At 35.0% G+C, this 12184-nt stretch overlaps 1 protein-coding gene across 1 annotated transcript in view; it reads left to right on the forward strand.

Annotated features, from left to right (window-relative positions):
• LOC150099691 (anoctamin-8-like) overlaps nucleotides 1-12184 on the forward strand; it is a 416071-nt gene that overhangs the window by 263318 nt on the left and 140569 nt on the right. Inside the window, exon 10 of the mRNA XM_090403618.1 lies at nucleotides 11980-12054. Within this exon, the coding sequence (XP_090259744.1) occupies nucleotides 11980-12054 (75 nt within the window). The remainder of the gene's footprint in view (nucleotides 1-11979; nucleotides 12055-12184) is intronic.

The raw sequence follows: 12184 nt of genomic DNA on the forward strand, positions 1-12184 counted from the left end.
AGCTTGAGATTAACACACTTATGATTTTTAATGCGCTTTCTTGGCAGAAAACGAAGACAATTTTCAACAATAAATACTTTGTACGGTAAACAATTGATGTACATGCAAGCTAAGGAGGTATTTCCCCTAATATAATTCGCTATTTATAACTACATGCGTGATATGGGCAGACACAAATTTAACAAAGACAAAATTTGATTTTTAAGTCACCGCTGAAAAATATATGAAAAAGGGTTACTACACTTTGTAGACCGTCTTATATCGAAACCGTGTTGTATAAGTACTGCATTCAACAAGGGTTACTACAATTTGTAGACCACGTATAAGTACCACATTATACGAGGATTACCTGTATATAATTTTAAATGGTCAGCAATTCATTATTCCGCTAATCAGACTTCAATCACATCTCTCACTCCTTGATTGATAACAAGAGCAAGCGTGAATTTCAAGACCAGCATTCACCCCTGCTAGCATGCCTTATATATTTAAAACTTTCAAAAAATGCACCTGCCCCACACTGAAAAAACATCATATACTGTGAAGTGAATTCTCTCTTGAAAGGGAAACATTGGATGTGGCACAGCCCAGTGTGAATGTGTTAAAGCTGTGAAATCTGTGAGAGACATTCTGATATTTTCTATTATATTTCATTTTAAAAAAAATGTTGGTCATAACTCTCTGAACTGATTTCATGGCCCGCTAAGAGGTTATGACCACAGTTTGAGAACACTGGCCTAGTAGTAGTGTATCTGCTGTCCAATCCAGAGGGTGTGAGTTTGATTCCTGCTTTGGGCATGAACATTTGTGACTGTCTTTAAGTGGGAGATGAATTTCATTACCTGATATGAGACCACTGTTTTGTTTGTGTGAGGCCTGAAATGGCTTCAAAAAGTTCAGTGTTTGTTCTCCAAAGTAGGGTTTCTGGATTAAGTAAAAAAACAAACAAGAAAACATATAAAATTACTAAAAAAATAAAAAAAAAAGAAAATATCTGTAGCCTATCCATTGTACTATTGTACTTTAGGTTTACACCCTTTTGTGGGTGGGAGTCACATTAAAAAAATAACATAAAATACCTAACATTTAAGAGAGGAGATAACTGCACATTTGAAAAGTTTTACTTACTTAAGAGAAGTACAGTAATAAAGTTAAGCTAGTTGTAGTAAAAGTCTATAAAAATACCATTATGAAATTTCATCATGCTATTTTTGGTCCTTTTTTAAATAAGATATGTTTTATATCTTTTTAGTGTTAGTTCAGACCTTTTGACTACTTGTATAGAGAAATATGCTTCTGCATTACTTCAGCTTTGTTGAAGTTAAAATAAACACATTTATGATAAAACATTAACCTTAAATAGCTCAAAAATATGCATCGCCTCCTGGTGTGTATTATTATGATGTCTTTTTTTTATGTATATGCTTGCATGCATGCATATCTGTAAATATGCACAAACACATACTACTAAATTGCAGTGTTCCAAAGAATTCGTTTAACATGAAAGCCTTTTGTGTTCTTATAATGATGTGAATAACAATATAAACTCTGGTTTAGAGATATATGTTGCAAGGTTTCCACTTGGTTATACTATAAATTAAAGATGCCAAGAAATTATATTCTTGGTTTAATGATTTATCCAAGTGGTAAGCAAACAAAGTTTGCTTGTGAAGTAACTTCACAACTGGGAAACTCATATAGAGGCTAATTGACTTCACATCACTTGCCTTAGTATACCATAATGCAAAGCACATATCCTTAAGGACATGTATAATGCTATGCATTATGGGAAGGGTCACTACCCAAACTGGTTTCAACCTTTATTGAGGTCTCATCAGTGGGAGCCAGACCCAGAAGTGACCAAAGTTAGTGATGCAGAAGTCATATTTCCCTATATAAGGAGCCAAAAGGTGTCACACCTTATTACTAAAATACAGTAATACCCCAATTAACATTCAGGATACATTTCTAGAAGACAAAGCGTTAAACGGGGTCATTTTAACACATAGTAAATAGGGATACGGGAACACTCAACCAAGAATAAACAAGTTTTGCTTTAATTTAAGTTATTTTTATATTAACTTGCAAAATATATATAGCACATACATGAAACACATATACAAAGTTTATTTTTGTGCTGACGAAGGTTCTGACTCTTCTGGAATTCTTGATTTTTTTTAGTGATAAAGTCGTCTAGTGTCATTTGTCATTATCTTTTTCTCTCATTAAACAGTTGTTGTTAGCAAGAGATCGCATCCAAAATGCCTCGTCTTGCTTTTGTACATCTTTCAAAATGTGGATCATTCCCTACAAATTGATCAATGATTTCAGTTATCATCACCAAACCTTTAGTGAGGAAATCTGCAGCAAGTTCTTTGGATTCTTCGTTTTCAGAATCCCTATTTTCAGGTTCTGCGTGAATGAATTGTTCTGCCTTGTTGAATCCTGGTGTTTGCTTTTGTTTGTGATATAAACATGCACTTTGGCATTCTCTTCCAGAAAATTCCCATTTCATCAACATTAAAAACTAGTTTGGTAGGATAATTTCCTCTTTCAATTATGGCTCTTAAAGTTGATTGAAAGGCTGAAGCAGCTTCAGTATCCACTTCTCCGGTAATTTAAATATTGTAGAGGTTGCATCTTTTTTTTAAATCTATCGAACCAACCTCTGCTAGCTGCAAAGTTTTCACTCGTATCCTCTCTTTGTTTTTGAATATGATTAAAAATACTTCTGGCCTTTTCCATGATTATTTCCTGAATTATGGCATATTATGTTCAGTTTCATCATCAATCCAAATGGAAAGATGTTTCTCCATTTCCTCTAAAACATTGCTTCTGGATCAGGTTACCTTTGTTGCAGAAGACATTGGTGAACACTTAATTTTGGCTTTGTTTTTCAAAATCGTTCGTATAGTAGAAGTAGACAAATTTAAAGCAGCTCCAATGTCAACTTGACGTTCACCTCTTTCTAATTGACTCAGCATCTGCATTTTAATGTCGAGCAAAATGCTTTTTCGTATCAATTTTGTTTTATCATCTTTACACCCACTCATTTTGAATAATTTAAAAAATAATAGTAATGATTAATTTTTAATGAACAAATTGAATTTTTGTTGATTTCCTTGTCAGTAATATTGATGATTTACTTATTTACTTACTGTCCTCTTCTGTCGGGGATGAGTTGAGTTTTCCGTGTTTCCACAACAACCTCCAGGAGTCTCGGTTTTTTGCATGTCTGGTGAGCTGTCTATATGTTTGTAATCCGGAGTTAACCTTTATTGATGTTATCTATTTAGTTCTTGGTCTTCTTTTTTTCTTTTAATCTTGCATACAGAGCAAGGTTGGGTAGCCTTTGTAATGGCATTCTCTCGACATGTCCGTAGTTGTCTTCTTTTGATCTTTTCTATTAATGAGTCTGTATATTTTAGATCTCGTCTTATGGTTTCATTTGTTATTTTCTGTTCATTTTGTTTTATCTATTTTTCTAAGACATTTCATCTCGAAAGCTGCCAGTTTCATATATCTCTCTCTCTTCTTGAGTGTTCAAGTTTCTGAAACATATAGCACAGTGGATATTATAATTGCATTATATAATTTTATTTTTAGAGGTTTGGAGATTTTATTATTTTTTCAGATTTTTCCTAGCTTATTAAATGATGACCATGCAGTCGATATTCTATGTTTAATAGTGATCATGGTATCTAAGTATTCTGTTATTACTGTTCCTAAATAGCTGAATTGTTTTACTTGTTCAATTGTTAATCCATTCAAGGAAAGTTTACTATTTCTTCGTTTTTTCCAATTATCAAGATTATTGTTTTGTCTGTGTTTATGGTCATGCTGTATTCTTTAGCCGTAAACTGTATAAAGAGGGTGTGAGTAGGGGAGTGAGAGGCAGGTTTTTTCGTGCAGAGTTGTGAATGATTGGAATGCCTTGCCTGAGAGTATGGTGTCTGCAAGGAGTTCGAGTGTGTTTAAGACACGGTATGATGAGATGTGTGTGTATGATAAAAGGACCTCCCAGATGAGTCTTTGACTCCATGATGTCTTGGGGTAGTAATAATAATAATTAGGTTCACCATCTTGTCTTTTGTGTCTGCTATTATTACAATGTCATCTGCATATTTTATGTTATTAAGGTTATAACCATTTAGGTTGACTCCTTTTTCTCCTTCCAAGGATTGTTTAACCATATCCTCCAGGTGTAGATGTTAAAAAGGTATGGGGAGATGGGCCATTCTTGGGCTACTCCTTTACTGATGTTTATTTTATCTGTTGTTATGCTGTCGAATTTAATTATTGCTTCTGTGAGGCTATAATATTTTTCTAAGAAGTCTAGTATATCTTTATCGATTTGTTTCTGTTTTAATATTCTTAATAAAGTTACTCTGCTTATTGAGTCGAATGCCTGTTTAAAATCTATAAAACAGTGATAGATATTTTTGTTATGTTCCCAGTATAATTCTGCTAATCTTTGTATTATGAAGATCTGATCCAGTGTGGAGTGATTCTTTCTGAAGCCTGCCTGTTCTTCACTAAGAATGATCTCATATGTGCTGTATATTCTATTCTGTTTTATTCTGCTCTTGTAAATATTTTGTAAGCATGGCTGAGTAATGTGATTGGTCTGTAATTTTTGCAATTTTTCTTATCACCTTTCTTGTAAATTGGTATGATAATTCTTGTTCTCCAATCTTCTGGTATTTCTCCTGATTTAATGATTTTGTTGAAAAGTGTGGTAAGGATTTTTTAAAGTTGTTTGCTTTCCTTCTTTCCAGAGTTCTGATGGAATTTGGTCTATCCCTCATGCTTTGTCAGATTTCATTTGCTTTAGAGCATTCTCCACTTCTGATGGAAGGATCATTAAGGCGTCATGTCTTGAGTTAGTGTGTGTGTGTCTTTGTTATTAGGTAATTATTGCTTTCATTCTTAAAGGTTTCTTGGTAGTGTTCCATCCATATTGCTTTTAGCACATTTGAGTTTCCTATTTCCTCACCCTCATGGTTGATCATTGTTAGAGGTGATGGTGAAAAGATTTTGTAATTTCTTTAATTGTGTTATATAATGTTTTTGAGTTATGGTATGATAAATTTAGTTTTAATCCTTTATCCCAGTGAGAGCAAACAAAGCTTGCGCCTGAAAATATCTTCAGGACTGAATATAGTGTTGTACTATCTTACCTGGGTAAGTAGTACAACACCAGGCAACTCGTAGCAAAGGTAGAGCAAGCTACCAACACTCCTATCCCAGTATCTCCCATAATGCAAAACACATCTCCTTGTGGATATGTATACTGTTATGCATTAAGGGATTGGCAACTACCCAGACTAGTTTCGACCTTTATTGAGGTCTCTTCAGTGGGAGCCAGGCCCAGAGTTGGAGATACCAGGCAGAAGGAGTAGCAAGGTCATCTTTACCTATAGGAGTTGCCAAAAGGTTTGCCACCTTTTTTTTTTATTAAATTACTCTGGATTTAGAGAAAGATGTTGAAAGTTTATTTTTCACTAGGTTAGACTATGATAAATTTAGTTTAATCCTTTATCTCAGTGAGTGCAAACAAAGTTTGCACCTGAAAATATCTTCAGGACTGAATACAGTGTTGTACTATCTTACCTGGGTAAGTAGTACAACACCAAGCAACTCATAGCAAGGGTGGAGCAAGCTACCAACACTCCTATCCCAGCATCTCCCATAATGCAAAACACATCTCCTTGTGGATATGTATACTGTTATGCATTAAGGGATTGGCCACTACCCAGCTAGTTTCGAACTTTATTGAGTTCTCTTCAGTGGGGTTGTACTACTTATCCAGGTAAGATAGTACAACACTATATTTCAGTCCTGAAGATATTTTCAGGTGCAAACTTTGTTTGCTCTCACTGGGATAAAGGATTAAATTAAATTTATCATAGTCTAACCTAGTGAAAAATAAACTTTCAACATCTTTCTCTAAATCCAGAGTAATTTAATAAAAAAAGGTGGCAAATCTTTTGGCAACTCCTATAGGTAAAGATGACCTTGCTGCTGCTTCTGCCTGGTATCTCCAACTCTGGGCCTGGCTCCCACTGAAGAGACCTCAATAAAGGTCGAAACTAGTCTGGGTAGTGGCCAATCCCTTAATGCATAACAGTATACATATCCACAAGGAGATGTGTTTTGCATTATGGGAGACATTATGGGAGATACTGGGATAGGAGTGTTGGTAGCTTGCTCCACCCCTTTGCTACGAGTTGCCTGGTGTTGTACTACTTACTCAGGTAAGATAGTACAACACTATATTCAGTCCTGAAGATATTTTTAGGCGCAAACTTTGTTTGCTCTCACTGGGATAAAGGATTAAACTAAATTTATCATAGTCTAACCTAGTGAAAAATAAACTTTTGAGTTATGGTGTTTATATGCCTCATTGCATTTTTCTGCTTTTTTGTTTAGCCAGTTTTTTTTGGCCTGTCTGCAGAGTCTATCAGTTTCGTTTCTGAGTTGTTTGCATTTCTTCTTGTTTTCTTCTGAAGTATGTCTGTTTATTTTTGTTTTTAGTTTTCTTTTTTCTTCACATTTTTCTAAAATTTCAGATGTTATCCATTTATTATTGAGTCTCTTATAAATTCCTAAAGTTTCCCTTGCCGAGTTAATATTTCTTTTCCTGTTCTCAAAGGTTTTGGGTTTCATCTGTTTGAGCCCTATTTATTTCTTCAATTTTCCTAATGTAGTCTAATCTTATTTGGTTATATTTTAACTTTTCCATGTGGAGTTTATCAATTCTATTTCTTTTATAGTTGACTTTGAATTTTATCCATATTGTTGCAGAGAGGAGTTCATGGTCTGTATCCAGCTCTAGGCTTTTGAGTGTTCTTACGTTTTTGATTGAAGTTTTCCATTTATTTCTAATTAAGATATAATCTATATAATTTCGTATTTCTCTGTCTGGTGTGGTCCAGGTGTAATTGAAACTAGGTCTATGGTAAAACATTGTGTTTGAGATGACAAGGCTGTTTTCTTTGCAGAAATCGAGAATAGTTTCTCCCTTTTCATTTTTGGTTCCAATTCCAAATTTCCCCATCACATCTTTTAGCTCTTCTCTGAAAGTTCTGATCTTAGCATTGAAGTCTCTGATTATAAATAAGATGTCTCTGGAGTTGATATTATCTAGTTCTTTTTGGAGATCGTTATAGAATAATTAGATGTCTTCTTTATTGTGACTTGAGTTTGGTGCATAAATCTGAATAACCTTTCTGTGTAGTCCTTATTCTTTGGCTTTTAGTTTAATTCCTATTATTCTGGATGAGATAGGATGAGATAAAAAATTAATATCTGTTATACTTGAATTTTGATTATTATTATTATTATTATTACGTGACACCTCCAGGGAGTCCAATGACTCATTGAGGGAGGGCACCTACTCTCTCTGTCTCCACCACTCCACCAACTATTATTATTATTATTATTATTACATCACACCTCCAGGGAGTCCAAAGACTCATTGAGGGAAGGCATCTACTCTACAGCTCCTCGTCTCACTACTCCACCAGCCTTCATCATCTACCACCAACGCCATCTATCGCCGATTACCACTTTCACAGACAATCACAAACATCCATGCCCAAGGTGGGATTCGAACCCACAGCCTTTTGGCTGGAGAGCAGATACGCTAACCACTCGGCCAACCAGCCTGGCAACTGTAATGAACTGCAACTACAACCATCATTTACACCAATGCCATCTACTGCCCACTACCATTACTAGTATTTTCACAGACAATCACAAACATCCATGCTCACGGCGGGATTCGAACCCGCAATCTTTTGGCTGGAGAGCAGATACACTAACCACTCGCCAACCTGGCTGGCATTTAAACACTCATTGAGGGGGGGGATATCTACGTACAACTCCCACCAACTACACCAACTGCCACCACCACTAGTATATCCACAGACAATCGCATTCATTCCCATGGCGGGATTCAAACCTGCATCCTTTTAGGATAGATAGCGGATACACTAACCACTCGGCCAACGAATTATTGATGATTACAGTTCATAAATAACATTTTATGCAAAACTCCAAATCGTATTGATAGCATGGACACTGTTTCACTGCCAATGAACAACTATATGATGTATGGGGAAAACAAATGCATGAGACAGACATAGATTTAGACTTTAGGGGGAATTACAGAGCTATGATGAATTGTAACCTTCACTGATTGCCCTGTCGCTGCCTCTCCTCTCTAACATTGCTCCACCAAATATACAGAGAAGACAAGCCTCTTATTTCGGCAAATACAAGGTCCACCTAGTATTTGCCGAAAATCATGAAACCCTTTCTGGTCCATGGACGAACTCTCTTCAGCTGCCTTACCATCAACACCTAACATGTGGAGAGAACACTGATCCAACAATCTTTCAACAAATGTCTTCCTGGTTGAAGATCCCTGTGCTCTGCAGCCTGGTTTTGCTCTTCCTAGGAATATTTGGTCATCTATCAACAGGAGTCTATGCTGTTAGCCTAGTGGTTTTGAGCTTCGCAACCATAGCCTGGGGAAGGGGTGTCCTAGGTTCGATTCCCATCGATGACATGAGGTTAAGAATCTTCCTCAGCCATAGCCAAGTTACTGTCCACACCCGGTCTTGGGTGTGGACAGTAGGGTTTTTCTTCCAGTTGATCTGGGGTTTTTCATCTCGCAAAGCAGGCAAGCTGGCCCCGTGAACACTCGCTTTGACAGACATGGGATACTACTGGAAATAAGGAGCAACCAACCTGTTCTGCGGGATTATCGGTTACGGAAGCTTACTCGGTAAAATGTGTAGGCCTGCGCGAAAGCATAACATACGATGCTGATCAACAGGATCAGAACTGACCAGGGGCAGATGTGGCTACTGTCATGACGTTCTATTTTCATGTTGTGTTCTAATTTACCATCTTGTTTCAAGTCACTCTTATAAATAAAACAACTAATTGCAAATTGATCACCGATCCAAAAGTAGGGAAATTTATAATTATACTGCGCCACCCTATTTTTAGATTAGTCTATATAAAATAGTAGGATCAATTCTTAATTAAGTTAGCAGTCTTCTCATTAGGCCGAATTATTTATTATTCTACTTGGGGCACCCGCAAGATTCGAATTTTTTATGAACGGTGCAATAAAATGGAGTTCAGGCAAACACAATATTTAGATTAACAAAATAAAACATTTAATATACGATATATAGCAAATACAAGAATTCTACTTTTAAATGAAACAATGCAAATAACTTAATACATCTTGCTAAGTCACTCGTTACAATTCAATGTTCTAAACTTTAACATAGAATTCACTGCTTCAAAATTACAAGTTTTCTTAACTCAAGTTAATAAAATAAGGCTTCTCATTTGATCAGTCTACACACATCTATCAGTTGTACTTAATGTTTAAATTCACAGCAGCCACTAATCGAGGTAGACAATATTCCAAGCAATCTTATTTCAGACCTTGAACTTCTAAAATACACTATAGTTAATGTTAGAATAAACAAACACGTATGACTACTCTTACCAGATACAATCTTCAATACATCAATTTATTGCGAGCACACTTATGAATTAACTTATTTGAGCTAGCAGAACACATTAAATAAAATTCTCCAACACTTTAACTGAACTACTGTTAATCGCACTTCACTACTCTAAAAAACACAGCAATAAGGTACTGATATCCTCCCTTGTTTACTTTCCTGCAACTAGTTAAATTCATTATAATTCTTCTCAGGGCAACATAGAATTAAGACGTAATCCTAAATTAACTGGAACTAATCAGAATTTCCCATTGAATGCCCAGTTCTTTATTTATCCGATTACCACATCAATTTTCCTCTATAACAACAGCTGATTTCACTTGCAGCTGAGTATAAGATTCACTACGTTTCTTGCTTACTTCTAAACACTATGCTCTTGAATTTCTGCCCTAAAGAATTTACAGTTTTCTTTCACTTCCTTGCTTATATCCTACTTTCCTTCAGGCTCCGCAAAACTCTTCCCTTTTCTTTCTATAAAATTCTTATTGCCTCCCTTTCTCCTTTTCTGGTTCCAAGGTCACGCACTCTTCGACTCGTGCTTGTTTATTTCATGCGTCTCCATGACAACCGATAAACGTAAACATTCTCGCGAATGTTACATTAGGCTATACAACTAGATTCAGTTATTACATAACGTTAAACTTTCACAAATAAGAATAAATAGAATATTTGCATTTCAATAAATGCGTAGTTAAATTACAAATACAAGTTCTTATAATATTGTCATAACAATAAATAAAATAACTTATTAATATTTAATACAGTCTTTTCATTATTCATACATATATCTTTGATTAAATAATTAAATATTAGACAAAATTAAGGCAGTTATATGAATATTAAATTTTAAAATAAGTTATATACATTAAAAATTATTTACAAGTCTAGCCTTAGTGATGGAAGATCATGTTGGATTCTGAAGCAAATAATAATTACTCTAATCTCTACATAATCAGAATCCAACACTACCTACTGCATAAATGGAGACTATCAGACCACCCTTATTGTGACTGTTCCCCTGTGGCCCAGATGATCACTCATATCGTGAATGATTGCCCAAGGTGCCAGTTTCATGGTTATGGCCTCCACGACATCCACGAGGTGACAGATAAGGCCCTGGATTGGCTTTCTGGTCTGGACATTGACCTGTAGTTACTTTTGCCATAAGAATAAATAAATAAATTGGTTCAGGTTCAGGAATAATCGTATTATATATGAATCAAGGGAAATACGGTGATAAATTGAATCAGCATAAATTTAGCATTTTTTAAGGCTTTGAGTAGAATTGCATTATATTGAATCATGAAATATTTAGCACTTTTTTAGGGTTCAGAAAAAGCCATGGCATATCGAATCAGCATTAAACAGGGTCTTACTGTATTCTGGATTAGAGATGTTGAAAGTTTTTTTCACTTGATTATGCTATAAATTAAAGATGCCAAGAAATTATATTCTTGGTTTAATCCTTTACCCAAATGTAAACAAACCAAGTTTGCATGTGAAATAACTTCGTGTATAACCAAGTGGGAAAACTTTCAACAGCTACCTCTAATCCAGAGTATTTTAGTAATAAGGTGTGACACCTTTTGGCTACTTGTATAGGGAAATATGACTTCTGCATTAGCAAAAACCTTGGTATCACTTCTGGGTCTGGCTTCCACTGATGAGACCTCAATAAAGGTCGAAACTGGTCTGGGTAGTGACCCTTTCCATAATGCATAGCATTATATATGTCTGTAAGAATATGTGCTTTACATTATGGAATACTAAAGCAAGTGATGTGAAGTCATTAGCCTTTATATACGAGTTGCCCAGTCGGGAAGTTACTTCATGTGGAAACTTTGTTTGCTTACACTTGGATAAAGGATTAAAGAATATGATTTATTGGCATCTTTAATTTATAATATAAACTCCATATTAATTAATTGGCTGATGTGTATTCTCAGCAGATCATATCGTTTGTAGTGTTTTATTCAGAATGCATTTTATTACACATATTACCATTAATATTACCATAAATCCACTGTGGAATGAGTGTTTGGATGTGTTTAGATAATAGATGATTTTCATTGCCTGGTGTGAAAATGACAGCTTTGCTTTTGAAAGTCTGATATTGATGTAATTCGAAAAAAGTATCATGTTTAGGCTCTTCAACAGGGCTCCTGAATTATGTAATCTTTAGCCCAACCATGGTTTTAATGTGTTTGCTGTACATTAACCTTTCATTGGCAGGGTTTTTTTTTTTTTTTTTTTTTTTTTTTTTTTTTTTTTTTTTTTCAAAATAAAAAAAATTCTCTGGAGAGATGGAAAATATCATTTTGCTTGCTTCAATGTATTGTGCTGCATTGCATGCTATGGTGCATGTTGTGTGTTAGTGGTATACTTGAAACTGAATGAATTATACTGACATATTTATTTTTTACAGTTCCAGTTTGTCAATTCCTTCCTGTCACTGTTTTATATTGCCTTCTATCTTCAAGATATGGAAAAACTGAAAGAGGTAAGGAGTGTTTTTCAGTTTCAATCAGACTACATCGATTGTCATAAAAAAATTAGCATATACAAGTATAACAATGAGGTTTATCGGTGTCAGATTTGGTGATATCCTCACAGGCTGTGGTTTTGAATGA

This window comes from Typopeltis vanoorti, chromosome 14, assembly GCF_054136105.1.
Source record: "Typopeltis vanoorti isolate ZY-2024b chromosome 14, IOZ_Tvanoo_1.0, whole genome shotgun sequence".
Taxonomy (NCBI): Eukaryota; Metazoa; Arthropoda; class Arachnida; order Uropygi; family Thelyphonidae; genus Typopeltis; species Typopeltis vanoorti.